Source organism: Haemaphysalis longicornis, unplaced genomic scaffold, assembly GCF_048455015.1.
Source record: "Haemaphysalis longicornis isolate Haplotype H1 unplaced genomic scaffold, Haemaphysalis longicornis Haplotype H1 scaffold_3, whole genome shotgun sequence".
NCBI lineage: Eukaryota > Metazoa > Arthropoda > Arachnida > Ixodida > Ixodidae > Haemaphysalis > Haemaphysalis longicornis.
The window spans coordinates 16,099,192-16,124,904 of NW_027526335.1; the positions used below are offsets into that span (position 1 = coordinate 16,099,192).

The 25,713-nt window shown below is 44.8% G+C and overlaps 1 protein-coding gene across 1 annotated transcript; it reads left to right on the forward strand.

The window, feature by feature from the left end:
• The first annotated feature begins 7 nt into the window (after nt 1-7).
• On the forward strand, nt 8-24,125 carry Nd-39 (NADH:ubiquinone oxidoreductase subunit 39). Its single transcript, XM_077702431.1, has 10 exons — nt 8-129; nt 2,070-2,276; nt 5,669-5,766; nt 12,200-12,291; nt 13,881-14,043; nt 18,199-18,307; nt 20,354-20,498; nt 22,331-22,435; nt 22,884-22,953; nt 23,864-24,125. Exons 1-10 carry the CDS (start codon nt 90-92, stop codon nt 24,041-24,043), a joined length of 1,209 nt encoding a protein of 402 aa, XP_077558557.1. The 5' UTR covers nt 8-89; the 3' UTR covers nt 24,044-24,125.
• Nucleotides 24,126-25,713: the final 1,588 nt, after the last annotated feature.

Below are 25,713 nucleotides of genomic sequence, written 5' to 3' on the forward strand. Positions count from 1 at the left end.
TATTTTTATTTAATTGAATATTTATTATAACATACTTGTATAAAGCTAAAGTGTATTAATTAAAAGTGTTAGATCCGCAGCACGACAACATGGCCGCCCTGAGGGTTTGTCTGCTAGCAAGATTCCCAAGTAATATTTTCTGTTAATATTTCATAACCTATTGCACAGACATCATCTTATTTGCCTTTCTTAATAATTTTGAACATAACTTACAGTGAGCAGCCCAATATATTGTTGTTGCGCCGTTAGAACTGTTGTAACGGGAATCCTTCGTGGTTGAGCGTTTGGCCGTGCTGCTGTTCTTCATATCAAGGGTGACCACAAGCTCGAGATAGGCCATCTAATGAGATAAATATCGACGGTCTGTGAGCCGCAGCAGCGTTCAACGCGCACCATATCAATATAACGAACCTAACGGTGTCTTTCGTTTTCGTTTAACCCCAATATGTCATGTTTGACTGCACCGGGATGGAACGACCTTATAAAGGACATCGTTATGTAGAGATGACCCGCGTCCTCTCGCTCGTCTCGAATTGATTTTCCTGCATAATTTGTCGAGTATCTATCTGTTTCGCGAGAAGAATAAGCTTAAATGGTTAACTAGTTGTGTATATATCGTAATGCATGGAATTAAATTTTTCAACGTCTGCGTATTTCACCTTCTTACTAATCTTAATTTGTCCATTGCAAAAATAAAAACATGCACCGCTGTGTGTATGCACAATCAGTCGTTCCGCAAGGCATTTCATCACAATTATTCATAGCAGTAACAAATTGTGTTCGTGGGCGAAGTAAGGCAGGTTTTTGCGACACTTCGTGTCGGACAAATATGTCTAAAAATGCGATTCCCCTGCGAGTTTTGAGCTCGAAGAAGCACACAGTAAAGGTACAACAACTCATTTGAGGGGAACAAATTAACGTAAAAAGCGGTCGAATAAAAAAAAAAGGGTCGAGAGACGTTTTGCATGCCTACGAATCACGACAATTTATGCAATTTATCTCTCAGCGTGCTCAAAAGCAAGCATGATGCTCCCTTCCGTAAACCAGTCTTGTCCATCTCATTACGGAAGAAAAATGGGTTGACTTTGCTTGCCAGCTGACTACGACACTTAAACGTGGATGTAACGAACCTCTAAGTAACGAATTCCTGGGTTTAACGAAGTTTTTCAATTCCCCATTGCCAGCTCCATCGAAGCCCATGTGTTTGCGACCTCTATGCAACAAAGGCGTTGCGACGGTTAACCTTGATGTAACGAATTCGCTACGCTGATAAGTCATTGTATTTTGCACCTTTTGTGAAAAATCGGCCGGAGAAATGCACTAATTTAGCTAATTTTGCCGGCTCGACAAATTGCTGTGCATCTCCGCGTGCTAGGGCTATGTCGTTAAATGCTAGGCCTGCCAGTCGGCATGTAGTCGCGCCTCTCCACTGCTATCTGTGTTGTAGGTTCGTCGGTCATTAGTTATGCTGCCAGAAAACGAAAAGTTTTGTCTTTTGAAGACAAGCTCGCAATTTTAAATGCTGTCTGCACCGGCGTGAAAGAAGAATGTCGCCACCCGGTACAGTATCCCAGCTAGCACCCTCTCACCGATTTTTACTGCGCAATACAACATCAGGTTCATCAAATTCACGAAAAGGTGCCCTTTCAGCGTCAGTTTAGTCCTTGAAATGCGTTAAGCCACCGAAAAGTTCCAGAAGGCAAAATCGATACTCAAGTTACATTTGTGGACATGGGGGTAAGCGACCTTGCTTCTTTAGAGTGCCGTGTTGTGACTAAGCTCGTGGAAAATGCCTGGCGCTAATCACGCACTTTGCACTGTGAAATCAATCATTGAAGGGTGAGCTCACCGTCACTGTTGTCTGACATTTTGGTTTTGTTTCTCAATTACTCATGCGAGCCTTAACTCTAAGCCTCCGTGTAACGAAAAATTGTGAATTTTTGTCAACTTCACTGTATGCAGTTTTAACTGTAGTGCTAACTGGTTTATTACCTCTGCTCTTTCTCGCAATTCTTGTCGTGACGTTTGGGCAGCGAATGGCGACTTGCACGCTGTTTGACTGCTTTCAGAGCCGGGGCAGGGTGCTGTTGCTAGCAGCCTGTCTGTGAACCAGCGGCAATGCTCCAACCAGCCTGCGGCAGTGCCTGTTGGTGGCACGGGCACCAAGCTTTCCTCGCTCAGCAGAGGAACTGGTGGCAGGAGCTCGTTCAGCGGCGTTGTCTGCACCGTCTTTGGGGCGTCGGGGACACTCGGGCGTTTCCTGGTGAATAGGCTGGGTAAGCATTCCTCCCTTCACAAAACTGAGAAGCTTTGGCAGGCGTATTTACGGACTGAGAGCTCCTGCCGGAGGGAATTTAAAAAAAACACACACACCAGAATTTCTAATTTTGGAGTGATAAAATTGGGCTGAAATATTTTAGAGCAGTGGTTCTCAAATGGGGGTCCACGAAGTCTCCCTCAAAACTTTCCCCCCCGCCATTCTTTTCTCCACTTTGCCAGTACTTGCTTGCAATGCAAAAACGTGGCTTCGCCACATTACTTGTACATGTAGTTTCTCCACGTAGCACATATTTGAACATCTGCTTTTTGCACAACACGCCAGCTATGAGAATAAAAAAAACGGGCACAGGAAAGGCAGCATGTAGGTGTTTAGAAGACTTAGATTCAAGAGCAAATTGTTTAACATTATGTCGCGCATCGTCATTAGTGTCAAGCAAAAAAGGCGGGGGCATTGGATAAGTCTGTGGACGATGTAAGCTGCAAGTGCAAATTGTTTGACATTATGACACCGATCAATTTATGCTCTATCGTGGGGTCCCCCATCACTTTCAGAAGTACAAAATGAATCCCCTGCGCAGTCATGACTGAGAACCACTGTTTTAGGGCAAAGCTGTCTTGCGCTAGGTTCTGACCAAAATTGGTTGAGTCGATTGGGTCGTGTCAATAAAGAATTGCATGCACTTGCTCCAGAGCCACGCACATGCTCCATAGTGAGTGTAAAATGCTCTGTAGCTCCCAATCTAATCTAGGCATCTTGGAAAAAATCATGCTGAAGTTTCATTTAATTGTCATGATTAGTTCACAGTGAAATTGTAAACTTTTCAGAATTCCCATCTGCCGTCACAACTTCCCGTCTTCCGTAAATACATGGCTTTTAGCAGAGGGAGTATTGTTACAGCGAACGGCCTTAACTGTTGTTTTAATGAAACTATGCCGAAACAAATTATATGAGAATGTAACAGATTCGCTGGTCTTGATTGATTATGTGGTTTAACGCGCCAGCACTATGATCTTTAATGTGTGGCAAAATGTCAAACACACAAGCGTTTTCGCTTTTCGCCTCCATCAGAAAAGCGGCCGCCGCGGCCGGTAATCGACCCGTTACCTTGGACTCGCAGCACAACGCCTTAGCCACTGTGCCACCGCGGTGGGTTTTGCTGGTTTTCAGTCTTCACATTAGTGGAAGGGTTCTAGAATGTTTTTATAATGACCATCATTCGTAGAATTGCATGCCTCAGTCTAATTATAGGCCCACAGAAAATTTGGGAACTTAAGTTCCTTGTGAAAAATGCAGTAACGCAACTTTACAGTTATCTAAGTGGCAACTTCATCGGTTCATAACAGAGGCAACAGTTTGCGCTTTCCCGACAATTTCTAATGTACTGCCCAACTTGGAGTGTGCAGGATAAAAAAGGGGGACTCCTCTTTTCTGCTAAATTCCTCGTGGTGGACTCCACTGGTACACTTAGAGTGGGCCTATTTATACAGCGATGAATTAAAAAACCCTAGGCTTTGCAAGGAATCTGAATGTAAAGAAAAGATTGATTTGAGCCCAGTGCTACCAGTACTGTTGTCCTGCCCGTAAATACACCTTGTGGAAACCTAAGAAATGTACGATGTGGCATATAAATCATATAGATTGTATTCACTGGCGAGGCATGCATGCAGGCAACCATGTGAGTGCGCCGTCACTGGTTACATCGGGCTCCGCGGGTGGCGGTACTTGTCCGTGCTAAGCACATAATGTGTGTTGGACGTTCCAAACTCTACCCCACCGAATGCAAAGTAATGCCTCGACTCCTATGTGAGTGCGATTAGTAACACATCTGTTGACACCACTGTTGAGAATCGGGTTGAAATGGAACAGACAACGCATGCCGGTGTTTTTCTTTTCTTTTTTCTGCGGCGTACGCGCGCAGTGGTACAAGCCGTGCCATGTCTGTGGCGCTCCGGCCATGATGGTGATGGTGATGTGGCTGTGCCCTTTGTAGCGGGTCGCCGCTGCGTTGGATCGCGCGGCGTAGCCAAAGAAAGAAAAGAAAAGAAAAAAAGGAAGAAAAAAGACGAAAAACTGTCTCTAACACACAAGACATGATGAGCCACTACTACTCAGTCCTCAATGTCGCAAACCTTCCCCGTACTGCTCCGTGCTGCCACTGCCACCCTTGTTCAAGCCGTCTCTCCGTCGCAACGCCGCATGTCGCCACCAGGCCTCAAGGCGTCGTTTCGCATTGTCCACCCACGCAGCACCCCCAGCCTCTTCAGAACCGAGAGCTGCTGACAGGGTGTGGCTCTCGGGAGCAGGTGCAACCGCAGGGCATTCGAGGACGACGTGGCTGGTGGTCTCTTCTGCAGCTCCACAGGCGGTGCAAGTTGTGTCGAGCCCGGCGGTAAACTTCGCCCGCCACACACGTGTCCGCAGCACGCCGAGACGGGCCTCTTCCAGCAGGCCACTGCCCAGGGAGTTATCAAAAAACTTCTCCCGGCCGATGGTCGTCTTGGTGGCGCTATACAGGTCCAGAGAGGGCTTCGCCTTTGCACCTTCGAGCCACTCCCTCGTCTCCACCTTTGTCACCTGAGCCCGGATCCTGGCCGTCCTCGTGCTCACGGGCTGTGCGGCAGCTGACGCGATAGACTCGGGCGATACCTCATAACGGCGCCGCAGATTCGCCGTCCGTCGGGTCCACCGTGTCGAGATGCCGGAATAGATGGTGTGGATCAGGGCCTGGTGGGCCAGGTTAGTGTCGGGCAACCGGAGAAGTCTGCCTTCGTAGCTCAACTTTGCCACTGCTTCCCGCGCCGTAAATGACGACCAACCCAGGTCCCCCTGGATCCCCTCCACCGGAGTGTTCTTGTGGACGCCCAAGGCCATCCTGCCTGCGTCTCTCTGTCTCCTCTCTAAGAATTCACGCGTTCCTGCAGAGAGGCACAGCGTGGCGTTAGCGTAGGTCAGCCCTGGCACTGCCACTGGCACTGCCATGTCCGTGGCCGTTTCCAATGTTGCCAAGGGAAGAAACTGACAGCTAAACTTTTCAGTGAATATCACGCTGGTGCCGATAGTTGCTAACTGGAATTGTGGGTTACTACAAGTCACTGCTTATTATTCTCAAAGCATGTTCTTACTATGCTGTGTTGAGTAGTGCCTAGCTGGATGTTGTCCTCTGTGCATATTTTTTCCAGTACACACACATATTTAGCAGTATTTTTTCGCAGTAAATGTGTAGCTACAGGTATTTTGATGCTGCTTTTTGTATCTTTCAGCATGCTAGATTTTTGCTTATTGACTGAGCTGAGGATTGCTAAAGTTTGTATCAATCTCTTGCTTGTTGACTCGACTCTGTGACTGTCGAGTGTGCAGTGTGACTGTGTGTGTGCTTTCCGCCTGCAGGCAAGATTGGCACCCAGCTCATCCTGCCGTCAAGGACAGACTTATATTACATGCAGAGGCTCAAGCTTTGCGGGGACTTGGGCCAGGTCCTGCTTGTGGTGAGCTTTCCTTTTATGTTGCAGCTGCTGTTTTGCTCGAAAGGTTGAAACCACTGAGGAGTGGAAATATACAGCCAGGCTGTTCGTTGTCACCCCTCTTTTACTTCTGGTGACACTAAAAGCAGTGCAACAAAGCTTTTGAAAAAAGGGTGCACTGAAGTTAGCGCTGGCGCCATAGGAAACTGTGTGGCAAAGTGCTTAAAAAAAAAAAAAAATATATATATATATATATATATATATATATATATATATATATATATATATATATATATATATATATATATATATATATATATATATATATATATATATATATAGACTGAAAAGATAAAACTCACACAGAGCGCGAAAAAAATAAGGTTAGTAGAGACAGAGAAAATAAGTTTACTGACGTTTCAGGGAGAGGACTCCCTTTCTTCAGAGTACAAAATAAGTTCGTTTCAGAGCTATATTTATACAGAAAATATAGCAAGCGCGAGGGCAAGGTAAGAGGGGGGAGAGTTTGTACAAATGGATCATGGTTGGTGGGTAGCAAAAGAATGAAGAGAGAGTGGGAAAATTAATTACAAAAAGGATAATAAGAACACACAGTCACGCGGTACGAACTTGGAAAAAAAGAGAGAGAGAAGAACCAAACACAGAGAAAAAAATAATTAATAATTAAAAAATAAAAAAAAAAATAACAAGGTAATTTTCCTCCCCCGTGGCAACGGGGGTGAAAGAGGGGTCAAAACAAGATATGCCCATGCCCGTGTTTGACATGGGCAAAAAGATTAGTCACGCGGAACGAAGACGTTCCAAAGAAGATATGCACACATAGGGCGAACATCTGCCCATTCACACCCGTTCTAGGAATCCAAGTAAGGTCATTGAAACAAGATACACGTGGCTTCTGTTGGTGGGAGGCGGGGGTCGCGCCCAAAAGCAGTAGGACAGACAGTTTCGACAGGAAAGAGTGTACATTGGTATACAAAGAGCGAAAAAAAAATAAATAAATAAAAAATAACCAGGTAATTTTCCCCTCCCTCGTGGCAACGGAGGTGAAAGAGGGGTCAAAACAAGATATGCCCATGCACGTGTGTGACATGGGCAAAAAGATTAGTCACGCGGAACAAGGAAACGAAGATATGCAAATGCACACAAAGGATGAACATCTGCCCATACACACCCGTTCTAAGAATCCTGGTAAGGTCATTGAAACGTGAGACACGTGGCTTCTGTTGGTGGGAGGCGGGGGTCGCGCCCAAAAGCAGTAGCACGGGTAGTTTCGACTTGAAATGAGTGTACATTGATAGGGAAAAAAAAAAAAAAAGACAAGGTCACACAAGTCATGAAAAAAAAAAAAAAGTCATGAAAAAAAAGAAAACAGGCAGGTGCACGCGTATGACGCGGCAGCAAGTGGTATTCATCTGCCCGGCGCATGGTGCCAGTTCAGGGAATGCCGAGGCGGTCAGCAACGAATATTAGAAAACAACAATACAAAAAAGAAAGAGGACACGAAAACAATCACACACGCTCGCGTTCGCAAATTAATTACAAGGTGAGAATATCAAAGCTAAAAATGGTACTGCAGCCTTCTACCCAGAACACAATGTCCAGACTTGTTCATCAAATTTGGTTCAGTGAAGCCATTGTGCTAAAAAACGTCGTGCTAGCACGAAACTATACCCAACTATGGGAGCTCGCCAACTAATGGGAGAATATTATTGAGGGAAAGAAATGAACAGGCATAACACTAGCCTGAGAAATGCAGCCAAAATTTTAATCGGAGGAAAGACAGGTTAATTTCCCATAACTTTCATTTATGCCAAACGACGCTGATTTAAACTTATAGATAAGGTAAGACTCACGAACCTCGCGATCGTGATGCGTTTTAAAACTAGATTCAAGAATTGTGGCCTTCAGTTGTTCAAAAGAATGACCAGGAGTGTTAACATGCTTTGATAGAGGCAAAGAAGGGCAGGTTTTTGCATGGGAGCGGTGATTGTTAAACCTCAAACGAAAGGGTGTTTCAGTCTGGCCAATGTATTGTTTCCCGCAGAGGGTGCATTCCAGCAGGTATACGACGTTGGCGGAATCACAGTTAAAGTTCCCTTTTACGTTAACATAATAGTTTGAAGCTGTGCTGGCGGCGCGCTGTGTGGTGGTCATTTGTGGGCATACCTTACACCGTGGTTTGTTACAGGGCATGCAACCAGTAGTCTGTGGTCGGCTGATGCTGGATTTAGTGAGAACGTCGCCCAAATTTTTGCTGCGTCTATAAACAACACGTGGTGGCTCGCGGAATATTCTCTTTAGGCGTTCACTTTGAGCGAGGATATTGTGATGGTTACTTAGTATGGAAGCAACTTTCGGAGAAGAGGCCGAATGGGTCAAAAGGAGGTTTGTTTGTTGATTGGGTTTTGGAGCTTTTTTTCGGAGAATTTCGGTGCGGTTCAACTGGTTAGCTCGTGTAATCGCGTCATCGATCACCTGCTCTGGGTATTTTTGATTTAAGAGTGCGGTTTTAAGTTCTCTGCAGTTAGAATCGAAATCCGCCTGGCTTGTGCAGATTCGCCTAAAACGGTGAGATTGGCTGTAAGGTATTGCAGTCTTGCAGTGCCTGACATGGCTGCTGTGAAAGTGCAAATACTGGCGCGTGTCCGTAGGTTTCCTGTAGAGATTAGTCTGAAGTCTGCCCACAGAAACTGTGACAGTAACATCCAGGAAATTTATGCTGTGCGTAGAGTAGGAATGAGAGAGGGAGATGGTAGGATGCGCAAGGTTAAAAGCCTCAATAAACGCAAGAAGTTCCATTTCACCGTGCTGCCAAATCATGAATATATCATCTATATACCTTTTGTAGTACAAATGGTTTTGTAATACAAATTGTAATACAAATGGTAATACAAATGATTTTCTCTCAGATATCATGAAGATGGAAATTCCCAACAACTGTTTACTTGTTACCCTAGATGTCGTGTCGCTGTACACTGACATTCCGCATGCCGATGGGATCACCGCTGTATCATGTGCGTATGAGGGGTCGGCGGGTGACAAACCTATCGATTCTCTCACCCTTGAAACTTTCCTTCACCTTATCCTTGAACTTAACAATTTTGAGTTTGATGGTGTCAATTACGTGCAAGTCAGCGGAACGTCAATGGGAACCAAAATCGGGCCCAACTACGCGAACATCTTTATGGGATGTCTAGAGACAAACTTCCTCGCAACCCAAAGTTTGAAGCCATTGTACTACAAAAGGTATATAGATGATATATTCATGATTTGGCAGCACGGTGAAATGGAACTTCTTGCGTTTATTGAGGCTTTTAACCTTGCGCATCCTACCATCTCCCTCTCTCATTCCTACTCTACGCACAGCATAAATTTCCTGGATGTTACTGTCACAGTTTCTGTGGGCAGACTTCAGACTAATCTCTACAGGAAACCTACGGACACGCGCCAGTATTTGCACTTTCACAGCAGCCATGTCAGGCACTGCAAGACTGCAATACCTTACAGCCAATCTCACCGTTTTAGGCGAATCTGCACAAGCCAGGCGGATTTCGATTCTAACTGCAGAGAACTTAAAACCGCACTCTTAAATCAAAAATACCCAGAGCAGGTGATCGATGACGCGATTACACGAGCTAACCAGTTGAACCGCACCGAAATTCTCCGAAAAAAAGCTCCAAAACCCAATCAACAAACAAACCTCCTTTTGACCCATTCGGCCTCTTCTCCGAAAGTTGCTTCCATACTAAGTAACCATCACAATATCCTCGCTCAAAGTGAACGCCTAAAGAGAATATTCCGCGAGCCACCACGTGTTGTTTATAGACGCAGCAAAAATTTGGGCGACGTTCTCACTAAATCCAGCATCAGCCGACCACAGACTACTGGTTGCATGCCCTGTAACAAACCACGGTGTAAGGTATGCCCACAAATGACCACCACACAGCGCGCCGCCAGCACAGCTTCAAACTATTATGTTAACGTAAAAGGGAACTTTAACTGTGATTCCGCCAACGTCGTATACCTGCTGGAATGCACCCTCTGCGGGAAACAATACATTGGCCAGACTGAAACACCCTTTCGTTTGAGGTTTAACAATCACCGCTCCCATGCAAAAACCTGCCCTTCTTTGCCTCTATCAAAGCATGTTAACACTCCTGGTCATTCTTTTGAACAACTGAAGGCCACAATTCTTGAATCTAGTTTTAAAACGCATCACGATCGCGAGGTTCGTGAGTCTTACCTTATCTATAAGTTTAAATCAGCGTCGTTTGGCATAAATGAAAGTTATGGGAAATTAACCTGTCTTTCCTCCGATTAAAATTTCGGCTGCATTTCTCAGGCTAGTGTTATGCCTGTTCATTTCTTTCCCTCAATAATATTCTCCCATTAGTTGGCGAGCTCCCATAGTTGGGTATAGTTTCGTGCTAGCACGACGTTTTTTAGCACAATGGCTTCACTGAACCAAATTTGATGAACAAGTCTGGACATTGTGTTCTGGGTAGAAGGCTGCAGTACCATTTTTAGCTTTGATATTCTCACCTTGTAATTAATTTGTGAACGCGAGCGTGTGTGATTGTTTTCGTGTCCTCTTTCTTTTTTGTATTGTTGTTTTCTAATATTCGTTGCTGACCGCCTCGGCATTCCCTGAACTGGCACCATGCGCCGGGCAGATGAATACCACTTGCTGCCGCGTCATACGCGTGCACCTGCCTGTTTTCTTTTTTTTCATGACTTTTTTTTTTTTTCATGACTTGTGTGACCTTGTCTTTTTTTTTTTTTTCCCCTATCAATGTACACTCATTTCAAGTCGAAACTACCCGTGCTACTGCTTTTGGGTGCGACCCCCGCCTCCCACCAACAGAAGCCACGTGTCTCACGTTTCAATGACCTTACCAGGATTCTTAGAACGGGTGTGTATGGGCAGATGTTCATCCTTTGTGTGCATTTGCATATCTTCGTTTCCTTGTTCCGCGTGACTAATCTTTTTGCCCATGTCACACACGTGCATGGGCATATCTTGTTTTGACCCCTCTTTCACCTCCGTTGCCACGAGGGAGGGGAAAATTACCTGGTTATTTTTTATTTATTTATTTTTTTTTCGCTCTTTGTATACCAATGTACACTCTTTCCTGTCGAAACTGCCTGTCCTACTGCTTTTGGGCGCGACCCCCGCCTCCCACCAACAGAAGCCACGTGTCTCTTGTTTCAATGACCTGACTTGGATTCCTAGAACGGGTGTGAATGGGCAGATGTTCGCCCTATGTGTGCATATCTTCTTTGGAACGTCTTCGTTCCGCGTGATTAATCTTTTTGCCCATGTCACACACGGGCATGGGCATATCTTGTTTTGACCCCTCTTTCACCCCCATTGCCACGGGGGAGGAAAATTACCTTGTTATTTTTTTATTTTATTTTTTAATTATTTATTATTTTTTTCTTTGTGTTTGGTTCTTCTCTCTCTCTTTTTTTCTAAGTTCGTACCGCGTGACTGTGTGTTCTTATTATCCTTTTTGTAATTAATTTTCCCGCTCTCTCTTCATTCTTTTGCTACCCACCAACCATGATCCATTTGTACAAACTCTCCCTCCTCTTACCTTGCCCTCGCGCTTGCTACATTTTCTGTATATATATAGCTCTGAAACGAACTTGTTTTGTACTCTGAAGAAAGGGAGTCCTCTCCCTGAAACGTCAGTAAACCTATTTTTATTTTCTACGTCTTTCTCGTTTGTCTCTGTCTCTACTAACCTTATTTTTTTCGCGCTCTGTGTGAGTTTTTATCTTTTCAGTCTATATATATATCTTTATATATAAAAGAGAGGAATGTTTATATTAAAATTTCGAACTACTGTAACACACAAGCAGTGTTGTCAGTTTTTGTATGCTGTGCATTTTTCGTAAATAGAAATCTTAAATGACGTTGCCACTTAACTGGGGATGATGGCCTGGAATGTAGTTTTGTAAATAGGACTCCTCAGTACGTAAAACTTTCATTAAATGCAGTTCATGATAACCAAAATAGGTTTCGTTGTTTTTGTATGGAGATGAATTGTAGACAAGGTATGACGTAGATTGGGAGTAACACACAGAGTTTGTGATCTTCTATCAAAAATGAGTGCATATTTTAATTAGGTCTAAAATGAAATGTCATTTTGCATACTTTTTGTGACAGGAAGAAAGTCACGTGAGTTAACCACATGGTGTATGCAGTAATTTATTGTGGCATCTAAAAGAGCTGTGCTGTTCCGCTGCCATGTTCAAACTTTTTTGTTCTGAATAGAGGGCAGGAATACATTATGCTGACACGTTGAACCAGCAGATGCTTGTTATTATGCCATAAAGTGAGAAGCAATCTGCTGTAACCTTCTGTCCCTGCATACACTCACGACTTGTGGAGAATTTACCACAATGGTTCGGACCTTTCCCTTTTTTGCAGCCGTTCAACCTGAAAGATGAACTGAGCATTGCGAAGGCAATGAAATATTCCAACGTTGTCATCAACTTGATTGGGAAAGATGTAGAGACAAGGTTTGTATGGTGCATCTTTGTTTTATTGCCACAACAGATCTCTGCTATTTAGTTCCACACTGTTAAATCTTTCCCACCAGTTACGTGGTGAAATCCGGCTGCTTGTGTAAATTTGGTGGTTCAAATATGTTCACGTGATGTGCTTTTCACACCACGCTTCGTTTCTATTTTTTCTGTTGTGCCGTAAAAACTTACCAAGAAATGTTCTGCTCTACTGTGCTTACATATGCCACCTTACCTGTGAGGCTGTTTGAAACACTGGGTGTTGCAATGTTACCTGAGCTAGTTTAAATCTTCCTCCAAGTAAGCTGCTTGTTCATTTGGGTTCAAATTTTGTGAGCACTGCACTTGATGATCCATTAAATTTAATATCAAGCTAAGTGACCATACTTATGTGGTTGTTTAAAAATCTATCCAAAATAATTTGCGTTTGTAGTAGCTCCATCTGCAGTGTATGGTGATTGTGTGTTGCAGAATGACAACGCCACCTGTCTTCTTGCTGGAGTGAAATTTGTAATGTCACTTTGTGGAAGGCACTGCATTTTGTTTTGGTGAAAATAGATGACACCACTACCCCATAATGTGCATTCACTAAACACTGCTGCTGGAGTTCTGATAGACATTTTCCGTTTTTTAAAATAATAAGGTCAATATAGCTGCTAATTTTTAAATTTTACTTTAGTATATCATTTTAATATAATTTGAATAGTAGGACGAGGCAATGTAGCTTTCACGTAAAATTTCAGCACAAAATGAATGAATGGCCAACACAACAGAGTGGTTTGAAGTAGATCAAGTAATGTTGTGACACCCTGTACACAAGTGGTTTTTGGGATGATGCTACCATTAGTTTTCTGGAATGGGTCACTGTACCGACTACCCATTTTTATGCCTTAGCCAGGCAAGAGTAGCCTCAAAAATGCTCGCTACTTGTCTCTCCCAGGGAAGTGTACCATATTTACTCGCGTAATGAACCCACTTTTTTTCCAGAAAATTCGGCATGAATTTGGGGGGAGGGTTCATTATGCAGGAAAAAAATTGCAACACTTTCAAAGCTTGAAATTTCATACAATAATGTTGCTAAAAGAAGCACTGTAAGAGCCTTGCCATTTTCATAAAAACACGTAGGTAATTATGTAATCAAATTTCTTTTTTATTTGTAACATGCTAGTGGGTCCCTACTCGCCATGGAGCTGTCCTCCTTACTAAAGTCGCTTGCCGCCTCACATTCGTTGCCGGCCCACAGCGCACCGTCTTGCGTGCCATCAAGGCACTCCAAAACTTCTTTTCTGACGCCGGGAAACTTCCCTTCTTTGAACCCACGCAACACACGGCGATCCCTGTTCCCTGCCTAAAAACCTCGTTTTCGCCCGTAGCGTACACGAAATGCCGCCCAGACGTGCGGTTTCCATGTGCATCAACACATGCTCCACCGCCTTTAGTTTAAATCCGGCTGTGTAGCTCACGTACTGGCCCATCGTACGGCACGCACTAGGAGCACAAAAAAAGGTCGGAACACAGCTGAACAACAAATTGAAAAGGTCAGACCACTTTGTTTAGCACTGATGGACTTGGTCTTGTTTGTGCAGCAACTTCCCATTCAGTGAGGTTCATGTCAAAGGCGCAGAGAGGATCGCCCGCATTGCGAGAGAGAGCGGCGTACAGAAGCTCATCCACTTCTCCGCTCTCAATGCGACGGAGAAGCCCACGCCCATCATCAAGCTTGGGGGATCGAAGTTTTATGCGAGCAAGGTAAGGACTGTGCAGCAGCAATTATCTCGCTTGCTTTTTCTTTGCCTGTTGGTCGATAATCTCTGATGTTGTTATTTGCGGGCGCTTAGTGTAAATGTGTGAGCCGTATCTCTCTTATTTTTGCAATTAAGCTTGCTTAGTGAACGAAAACATGCAGTTTAAAACCCCTCATTGTTGCAGATAGCATCTTGAAGGGGTTGTGCAGACAAAACGCAAGTTTGGTTCAATCGAAAGATTGCCTCGTTACAATCATACTGACACCACATACTGACATACTGAACTTATACTTCGCTTAAATAAGCTATGTAATTAGGAAGAAAGGGAATGGCCATTGGACTCACTAGCTCAATTCCCACACTAGAACATACAGCATCATATGCACAGCCGTGCGGTTGGCTGAGGCCGGCAAAAGCAAACGCAATTTAGGCAGGGCTTATAAACTTGCAGAACGAGCTATTTTCGCTTAAAGGCCACCTACACTCAAAATTTCAACCTCTCGAAAATGTTATTTTCATATAGTGTGCCTAAAAAGGACAGCAAGATAGAAAATATGACAGCTGAAACAAGAGTATCTGCGGCGCAGACGACCATCGAAACTCTGCGGTTTTGAAACCAGAATGGAGAGGAGCACGGTCAATATGGCCAGGCTGAAGTGGCACTCCAGCCGGCGAGCGAGCGACGGCATGGGGCCAGCCGACTGGGGCAAACCTGCGTGCAACACTTCGCTGTCGCCGCATTTCTAGGAGAAGCGCACCCAGCAGAGCTCGACCGGTTCTCCTGGCTGGGTGTAGGAAAAAGCGCGGGGCCGGCCGCAGTGTCACTTCTGTTTCATGGCTGTTTGCGCGATCCGCCGGCTGGTGCAGCATCGCCTGTGATGGAGCTATTTTAAACACTTCTAATTAATTAACCACGCATTTCACGGGGCTACCAGTCATGTCCCAGTTGGTTTGGTGGAACGTACTGTACGTTCAAAGTAAATTGGGCTGAGTTGAAATTTGAGTGCAGTTAGCCTTTAAAGGAGCCATGAAGACAAAACACAAGTTTGTGTTATTCGAAACTTTTCGTGTTTTATAGTGCCCCCAGCGCTTGTCCAAATGCAAACGCTGCTTTATTCACTGAGAAATTAATTAATGTAACTTAAAATTTTGATTTTCCCGCTAAATCGTGCATTTTTGTGGTCTGCAATGACATGACAGGGCCTTGTTTACCATTAGTGAACCTAGATGGCGCAGCCATACCGCGGCAAGCCGTTTTCTGCCTTTGGTTTGTTTGTGAACGTATTTGTACCTGGCTTGTTTTGTTCATGGAGACAATCGTTTCGTGAAACATGCTGCTCGCTCAACAAATACGGTCACATAAGATATCGTCGCTTGCGTCAATCGGCCAATGTCGTCTGAAACAACCCCAAAGCCCCACAGTCCTGTACAGCTGAACCAAGCATAGTGCATGCAGTACCAACAGCAGTATACGCATCGGTACATCTATGTTTACGTGTGCTTTCGTAACTTCCACTGTTTGTCCCACCATTCTTAGGGCTTTAAAAAGAATGCCCTTTAAGTGCAAATAGCTTGTTCGGCAAGCTTATAAGCTCTGCCTAATTTGCGTTTGCTTTTGCCGCCCTCCGCCAATAGCAGAGCTGTCTGGTATGACATCATAGGTTCTGTTGCGAGAAATGAGCTAGTGGTTCGCATGGCCATTCCCTTTTTTCTTAATTATGTAGCTTATTTGAGCGAAGTTTACGTTAAAAGTGGTGTCAGCATGATTCTAACGAGGCAATCTTTTGAATGAACCAAACTTGTGTTTTCTCTTCATGGCTCCTTTAAGGGGGCAGTTGGGTCTTTGGGGCCGAAAAACGGTCGAAAAAAGCGTTTTCTGAAAAATGGCATTTTCAGCCTCCACGGCCATTTTTCTATCAGTCTGTAAATTTCCTCATCAAAAGACACCATATGTTGTTATTATATTATAATAGCATTTTAAAGTGCACTCTACAGCTCAGTTAGCGCAGAATTCGATGGTGAAACGGCACTTTTCTTGCAATGCAAAACTAGCATTTTGTCCTCGGATATCTTGGCACCCAGAGCAGGTACAACTGTAATTCTTTTTGCTTCTGATACAAAAATGTGTGGAGAATACAATGTTGGAAACAAATTATTCAAATGGAGGCTTTGGAAAATTATTATTGTATTCAATTGGCACCACCTGCGAGCCATTTCTGGCAGAGCACGGGAGGAGCGAAGTTGACTGTGTTGTAAAACGACCGAAAATAGCTGAATCAAAAAAGTTCTTCCTACGTTGTATTTTAGAGTCATTTGTCTGCCTAGCCACATGGTAATTTCCATTATGTATGGAGTGGTTATTTTGCAACTGTGACCCAAAATAATGGCAATTAATCATTAATTAACTCAAAATATAATCAACTTATAAGAATCTAATGGCAGATTTGAAATCAGCACAAAAAACTGTATAATGCAGTGCAGTTTCATTTAAATTGGTTGGTAAGTAAAAAAAATAGCTCTAAGACCGGTCTGCCCCCTTAAGTGTAATGCATATTCATTTAGTAGCAGTAAGAATGGTGCGGTGAAACAACGTAAGTTATAGAAGTACCAGTGCATACTGCTGTTGGTACTGTGCACACAATGCTTGTTATAGCTGCAAAGCAGTGCGGCGCTTTTTGGTTGCCTTGGACAACACTGGCCAATTGGCATAAGCGACATTGACTTACGTGACCCTATTTGTCAAACATATCCCATTTTTCACGAAACGATTACTACCTACCTGAACAAAAACGAGCCAGGTGCAAACAAAGCAAAAACAAATAGCGGTGCGGAGTAGTATGGGGATGCCATCTAGGAGGACTGGCGGTAAACAAGGCTCCTCAGGCAACTGCAGACTCAACAGCACAATTAAAGTTCGCTTGAAGACCCGTCCATGCGACGTCATCGCAGATGTCACGAAACAATTTCTCACTGAATAAAGCATCACTTGCTGCCAGAAAAGTGCTGGGGGCACTATAAACAACAAATTTCTTATAAAAAAGACTTGTATGTTGTCTGCATGGCCCCTTTAAACAAAACGTGTAACATGATTTTGCGAACAGAAGGTGCTTTAAGCACTTCACTGCAACTAGTGCTCATAAGGACTGATGACATGTTTATCAATTGGCATGAAGGGACCAGGACATTTAATGCATCTCCAAGCATCCTTCAGTGCTGCCTGCCCCTTAGTGCTGTCTGCTTCTTGGCTGTTGCTGGGGTGTTCAACTGCTAATGCTGGATTTTGGTGCGAGTTCTCCTCAAGCATCGTCATTCTGCCAGCTGATCCGTTTTAAAGCAAACCTTCCTACTTCTACCAGCCAACGGGGGGGCTTTTCACTCACGGAGAGCAGTGTAGATGGCGAGGCAAATGGGCGCTGTGACCCAGCGTTTTTCACGCACCGGAGCTGCTCACCTTGGCGGGCGCGTCGGCGGGACTATCCCGTCGGCTTTGTCGTCTGCTTTAGCGACAGTTGTTTTGGGCCTGTTCTGGCGCAGCTTCGCATCCATTGCGCGCTTCCTTCGCACGGCTTGATTGACTTGTTCGATAGCACCTCCTGGGTAACCAGGACCCGACGGAATTAAGTGGTTGTACGGCAAAGATATGTTAAGGATTGGTTTGCAGGGCGGGAAAACAAAATGCAGACATCTGGTCACTAGAAAAATGCTACCTTTTGCGCACTGCTTGCCACGAATAGGACTCTGTTAAAGGACTCGGTATAAATGGGGATCACTAAGCTCACATGCCGAATCGTTTTGGTGTCGGCGCTTGTGTCACGCGGTGGTGTAGCCCCGAGCTAGCACATCAGGATGGCTAAGCTCCGCTGTCTCGCCCTTCGAAAGACCCTCCTCTCCGTTTTCTTTCTCTGGACTCACGGCTGGGCTACAGCAGTGGCGTCCGCCGCTCTAGCCCAGCCGTGTCCGATGCTGCTGCTGCGTTAGGGACGCCGCCCCCATGAATTCCAGGTAACGGCTGGCAGAATCTCTGGTTTCACTCTTTGTAGAGCCACGTGTGTGCATTCCAGTGCATTGCATGGGCAATTGTTGTGGGTGTCGTTTACAGCTTTGCTTTCCAACCACCTTCACAGCGTGGATTGGAGCCAATTTCTTTTCCCTTACGCAGTGGCTGGGAGAGCAAGTGGTCCGGGAGGCATTCCCGGAGGCCATTATTTTTCGGCCTGCTGACATGTACTCGCATGAGGACCACTTCATACAGTACTACGTGCAAAGAAGTAAGTCTGCTACAAAAGTGTTGCTTCTAGCTGGCAGGCATGAGCAGGTGGTTTGTGCAGCGTGCTCAATGTCGGTAAGCAGCAGGGGGCTGTGTGTGCTCTCTGTGGCCACCCAATCCTTCTTTCGTAACAGAAGAATTCGGCCACCTTCGCTGTTGAGATGCGAAGACTGAGGAAACTGAAGGAAGGAATGACTGAGGAAGTGAAGGCTAGTGTTCTTCACTAGCCTTCGCTTGGTTTTTCTTAGTTCTGCCCCTTTCTTGAGAGAAAAATTACTAATAGAAAAAGTGAAGCTTTCTCCATGCAAGCTGAGCTAATTCAAATTCCCCAGTCCACCCTCCTAACGTCCAAAATCTAAACTGCTGAAGTCCACTTCAACTCGGCCAAAGTCCATAGCCAGTGCCTGCCCTACGAACCCAAAGGAAATGCCAGGCACCCCGGATGTGACGGCAGTGCAGTTGGATAGACGGTGGATTCATACTGCGAGGGACCCAGGTTCAATTCCAACCAGGAGAAGCATTTTTTTTTTTTCTTGAGGCAGTTTGCTCCTTGCGTTCTCACCACTTTCCCTCACATTTCTCGGCCTAGCGTTTTCCTCCTCTCCACTTCACGAAGTGGAGTTCTCCGTTGTCATTTGGCATGGTCAGAGCTCAAGTTTCAACAGCTCTGCTGTTAAAAGATGTGCCAGTTTTACCCTAACACTGACGCCATCCGGCTCTGTTTGTCATATTACAGGCTTTAGTTGAGAAAAAAAGGGTAATCCAGGCTCTGCCTACAGATGTAGGTAGCACGGTCATTGCACCCCCCTGGCCCCTCTGTGATGCCTCATCGAGGCAGTAGTAAAGGTGCGTGTAGGGAGAAAGCTGCCTTCTAGTTCCGGCAGTTGTGTGGTGGCAGAACAAATGAAGCTTGCAGAGAAAGGAGCTGGATGAGACCCTCCCCAAATATGTTGGTTTTTTCTTATGGGGTTGGGTGGCTTTTTGTAGGTGTTTGGATTTATGCGTCGTTCTACGTGCATTACAATACCTGCCCAAATTTCATGATATGCAGTATGACCAGCATTTGAAATAGAGTGGAGCCCCATTCACACATTTTTCACTGGACTGGGAAAACAAAACGTAACAACTGTGAAAATGCAGCAGCGAGGAAACCTTCGAAAATGAACGAAAACAGTATAGCTTTGACTTGGCAACCATGTATATCTGCAACTTTGGCTTTTGAACCTTAAAAAACTCGAGCATGTAGGATTGTCACTTTTTGTGATCGCTGGAAAACACCATGCGTGGCAATGCAAGGTCCCTAGCGATGTCGACTCTCTTCCGCACTGGCTGCTTGTCTACTGTGTTTAGTACGTGAAGCTTTTCCTGAAGGGAAAGCACCTCCCGTTTTCATGACGTCATCAAGCTACAATGAAGTTCGTGGTTGCAAGTTCAACGGTGTTCTCAAAGCTTGAAGCACACGATGACGACGAGAGCGCGTGCAATTCTTGTGGCGGTGCTTTATGGCAAACACGCACCTCTAACATTCCGAAGTGAAACTTCTGTTGTAACCGCAGTGATGATGGTGATAGCATAGAGTAACATAGGGCCGTCTAGTGGTGACGAATTGCACCTGTGTGCGGCTTCATGCAGTCAGTTCCGTAGCCAAGCCTGGCTGAGGCTCGTCAAACGTCACAATGGCGGCCAGCGCATGTTGCCCAGGTGGCTTCGCAGTGTCAGATTGTGACACACGATCCAGGAACGTACTCTGAGCCACGACGTAACTGTGAGGATTTTAATACATGGGACTCTATGTAAACTCTACCGGGACTGGACAAAAGCAACGTAGCAGCTGGGGAAGCACAGCACTGAGGAACGTAAGAGCGGGGTTCTACTGTACTAAATTCAAAATTGTTCAGCCAAGATTCTCATTTCTTTCCTAGATCTGCACCTGGTTAAAGTGATCCTCTACAAGTGACATTTATGCGGAATAACCTAGGCTCGATCTTTGTGGCTGCAATGGTGCGGGTGACCTGTGTGAGAATAGCCATATATGTTGTGTGGGCAGTGCGCAGGAACTGGACGTTCATGCCGGTGTGGAAGAAAGGCAACGGCATCTGCAAGCAGCCCGTCTACACTAGGGACGTAGCCGAAGGCGTCGTCAATGCCATCTTTGAAGAAGGAAACGAGGGCACCACCTATCAGGCTGTCGGGTGAGCGCTCGGGACCTGCTTACCGATGTTTTTTGTGTGTGTAACACTTTTCCATGTGTGGAAGTACTTTTTCTCAGTTGCCGTCTCCTGTCTTCCTTACCAGTTAAAGGGGCTGTTAGTACAAAATACAAGGTTTGTTCACTACACTGATTGCTTTGTCCCCGTCGCAATGATACCAATGTTGTCATGAACTTTGAATAAATAATGGAGATATTGAAGAAAACGTGAAGCAGTGGCGACACCCTAGCCACTTTCCGGTGACTTTTCTATGGCGTTACATAATCTTGTTTGTGCGATTGGCGGCCGCTGATTTAGACCATTGCTAAGACTCGTGACCGGATAATTATAGTGGAGTTGTCTGGTTCCGTTTAATCGCGTCGCTTGAATGCTAACGTGAAGTTAATGTACTGAAAAGTTAAGTGCAGAGCACTTTAGGGACTCGCCTTGTCGTCGTAGCTCGCTCGCTGGACCCAAGTAGAGCCACACGGCGTTGCGTCGTCGTGGCGTAACCCAGAGGCTTCGAAAGCCAAGCGATTTATATAGGCATAAGCGTTCGAAACTCGTGAACCGCTGGAACTTGACACACACCTCCTCATTGTTTAGCGCAAAGAAAACTGTAGGTACATTTGGGGAAAAATATGCGCAACTAACCAGCAGCGCCCGCGTTCATTTAGTTAGGAACGCTCGCTGGGTTGGTTTGTTAAGTGAAAAAAAGTGGCAGTGCAATGCCGGCGCGTGCGGGCGAAGAAGTTGGCGCAGTTTTAGGCAGGGGGCGCGCAAGCACTGCGAAGGTGGGAAATTTGAATTGCTTTGGGTGTTATAGCAGTGAGCGGATAACGCCGCTACAACCCATTATGACGAATCACTGTTCTGCACATTCGACAGCTTTCACATTGAGTGGAATGGCTTTAATTTCTTTTTAGTGCTGGCCTATGTGACGTCCCTCCTGCCCAATAACACGCCACTGCAGTGTGAAATTTGGAAGTTTTTCAATACTTTTTTGCATTTTTTTCCCCCAGTTAAGAAATGTCTTTTCAGGCTGGAATGGAACTGATCAAGGTGCTGAAGCCTAGTTCTTTCAAATTAAACAAAAATGTATTTTGTCTCTGTGGCACCTTTAAAAGCATCCTCACCATTTTGCATTCACTAATGCAGGCATGAGGGTTTCAATATGCACGTCCACTCTCGCACTTGTGTGTGCCATTAAGCCCAAAAATGACCTAGTAGGCCAAGCTTCACTGAACAGTTTCCACTGCCATGGTATGTCACAAAGCAACGCAAACAAAAGCTCTCCACATCATTTCGGGCCATCTTGAGATGGCCCGAAGATGGCAATTTTAATTAAGCCTACGGAAACAAAACTGGTGCAAAAGAGCACATCTGCCACAACCGTGTGGGGGAGGACAAAGTGAGATAGGCAAGCAACTTTCCCAACTTTTAGCACCAGTTGCAAAGTCCATACATGTCAACATTGTTTCATGCAAAATATGGGCACATTTGACACAAAGCACAAGTATATGGCCAACGGTACGAGTGTTATTTTGTGAATGCAAAGTGAAGACATCACATCTGGATTACAAAAAGTGTCGGAAAGAGGCCCAATCACATTTAAAAAATGGAGGGGCTGCCACATGCCCCCTGAGGAACTGCAGTGGTGGCATTCTCACTGTATTGCTCTATGTGTTACACTTTTAGTATGTCATGCTAGTGCAACTAGTACGTACTAGTACTATGCACGTAAGGCGGCTCCCACGCCCAGCTTTCCTGCTGCACTTCTGCTACTTGTCGATTTTGAAGTACTGGGTCCATTTCTTTTTTCCCCCCCCTCCCAGGCCCCGTCGGTACGAGCTTGGTGAACTTATCGACTACATGTTCAGGGTCATGCGCCGAGAAAATGGCTACATCCGCTATGACATGCGTCTGGACCCTCTGTTTTTGTAAGTAAGACAACAAAGTGTCTGAATTGATGCAGACTACTTTGCTGCAATTTTGCCTGCAAGTGAGCTCCTCCTCACACCCATATAATCACAAATTTGACATTTTATTTACAAATTGAGAGGTATGATTATTCCAGGCACAACTGCATCTTTCCCTTGCCTTTTCTTCTTTCTGCACTAGCTTTACATTTCCATACAAGTCTTGACAAGCTCTATCCCCATACTTTTCTTCATCTGGATCCTCAAAAAGCAGAGGCATGTTATATAATATGCCAGAATTTACAAAGTTAAACCTGCAACTAATTGCTGTAGAGGTTATACTGATGCCGCTAATCTTAGAAATTAGTTTTACATTTTCCATCCTGTGACCTTTAATTTACGCTTTGTTTTCTCCAGTGCAAAATTAAGTTGCTTAGCATCATGTTGCCTCGTTATCTCACTTTTCTAGGTTGCGTGTCCAACTTTGTCAGACCCTTGGTTTCAAGTACCCAATGCTGTCGTGGGAACGGTTGGAAAGGGTACGAACGTATTTTGGAATTTTCTTTTTTTGCTCTGGCATTTTCTGCCTAAGCAAGACAAACTGAGTTGTTGGTAGCTGTTGGGTAATGCTCATAGCTGCTTTAACTTGTGTATCTCTCTTGTAACATGAACAGAGTATCAGGTAATTTTGTTGTTATCTCTACATGTGTCACCTTTGCACACCACAGTATGCTTTCAAGCCCTTTATGTGAACTTAAACACAATGAGATGCGTATTACGATGGCAAAGTGCAGGACAGTGAATGGTGATCGCTTGTGTGTCAAAAAGATTAAAAGCTGCTGGCTGCTCAGCTTAGCCTGAAACAAAGACTACTTTCAAGCGATGAATTCACCAGCCATTTTGTGCAATATGCCATGTGCCATCTGCAGTGAAGTTTTGAGCATTATGTGCAGAGTGTTATTATGTAGCCATGTACAGTATTTATTCGACTATAAGGCGGTCACGATTATAAGGCAAGGGTGAAGTTTGGAGAGCAAAAAAAATCGCCATATATATATATATATATATATATATATATATATATAAGAAATGGGGGGCTCGTTGAAATGATACAGAAATAATGTATATATATATATATATACTGAGCTTCGAATATAGAGTGGTGTATGGCTGAGAGACTACGGATTTTGGAAAAACCTTGCCTTATATTCGAATGAATGTGGAATCATGGTTACTGGCAAGTGCTGAGTGTGGGCTTGTGAGAATTCATTTGTTTACGATGTTTGGTTGCAGGACTAGTTTTTAGTGACCTAATGTAGCGCACCTACAGCCACCTCTGAGGACACCATGTTGCCTTGGCAGAATGTACCTCCTTCTCAGCATGTGTGAAAGTGGTGGGGTCCAGTGCTTTATGCCTGTTTCGGTTGCTGTTATGTTCTCTTCTTGTAGGAGCACACCACAGATGAGGTGTACTACGAGCTGCCAACCCTGGAGCACCTGAAGGTTCCCCTGACCTATGTCGAAGACAGGTTCCCATTCGAGCTGAAGTACTACCGCGATGCAGCCTACTACGACCCAGACATTGCCCAGTTCGAGAAAGTCAGGCCACCACCGGTCGTTTTGGAGTAGGCATAGCATGAGAGTGTGGTGCCGTCTTTTCTGTAGGAACAACTCCAAATAAAATTCAATGTGGTTCTCTCCTAGCCTAAAATCCTGCACAATCTCGGTGTTAAAAAAGAACAGGCGTTGTTTTTTTTTTAGGTACGACGGCACTGTACAGACAGCACAAAAAACTAAAATGGAGGAATGATGAGGCACTTGCAGAAAGCAGTGATATTCGGTTAAATTTGTTCCGCCTTTGTAGTGAAAAGAAACGTTCTTGTTGCAGCAAGTTGACTGGTTGACTGGCTGGGCAATGCATGGTACTTGTTATTGTGTGTGCAACATTGGGCAGCGATAGCAGTGATGTAGCTATCCTCAAAAGCTGTCTTTGGCAGCCAAATGCTGGTAGAGCTGTCCTTGGAAGCCACTAAAGATGACAAAATGCCACTTAATGGAGGACGGCGTTCCTTTGCTCTTGCTGTACTTAGCACACTGCACGGCTAATGCATATTTTTCTATTAGGCTTCACAGTAATTTTGTAAAATGTATCAACAGGAAGACTCGCTCCAGAAATTGAAGGACTCTTAAGCTTTGCCGTCAAGCGTGGAAAACGATAGTGTTATCTGGCCCATTCACATTGCATTATCATTTGCTTTTCATGCACTTGAGTCACACCATGACAAAATTGTCTTGGCACAATTAACGGTGTAAACTTTCTGCTCCTGCTCACACGCCATCTATTTGAACAGTGCCTTATGACCCCAGGGGTTTCGCTACAAAGGGAATGCTACGGGATTTCCGCTCATGCTTATTTTTTGCTCACGGTCAACGCAGCCGATGCCAGCTTTGTGACACAGGCTTAACACCCGTATTAAAATGCTTGCAGTTTATTTTGGAAAGACCATAGGCACCTTTATCGCCATTTTTTACGCCCGTCACAAGACGTTCAGCCTGGCTTTGCTTTTTTCCCTTCCTCCTTGCTCCAAAGTACTGTCGCCCATGATTCCCAGTGCAAGCGACTGGCAGTTATACATCAACCTACTGTTTCTGTAGAGGCCAATGTTTGGTCAGTGGTCCCTCACACTGTAAGGCAGGGAAGTCTCACTCCATTCTATTTCCTTGAAGAGACTGGCATGATGGCCACAGTCGTTTAGGTCATGAAGTTTCTTTCTCTCCCTGCGCGTCTGAAGATGGCCTTGGACCGTTTGCTATACACCAAGGTTCTTAACTTTTGGGAGTCGCTTTTGACTGCGAGCTGCTTTGGTATTTAATGCCACAGACATATTCGTGGTTTCTCAATATTCTCCAGAGAACCTCTTGGAACCTCTAGTGTAGGAAGAAAGAGTTGCACGACATCTTTAGTCAGGTGCCTCCAATACGAAGCTGCGTCCTTTATATGCCATCTTTAACACACCTCATCCAAAACTGAAATGCCCAGGTAAGGACGGAACTTGTCCTTTTCCGTTCCTCTGCCAGCAGGTACACTCTTAAGTGATTGACAAAGAAAGGTTTAATGTACAGAAACTACCATCATCTTCACCCTTTCAGGGGATAAGTGAAGTAGTTAAACTTTCTGCTTCTAGCAAAATTTGGCAGTTTTTCCCACCTGACCTGAAAATTCGCACATTCTGTATTTTGTACTTAACATCTGTGTAATTTGGGTGGGCGTTCTTTTGGAACTTTATGATGGTTGATGC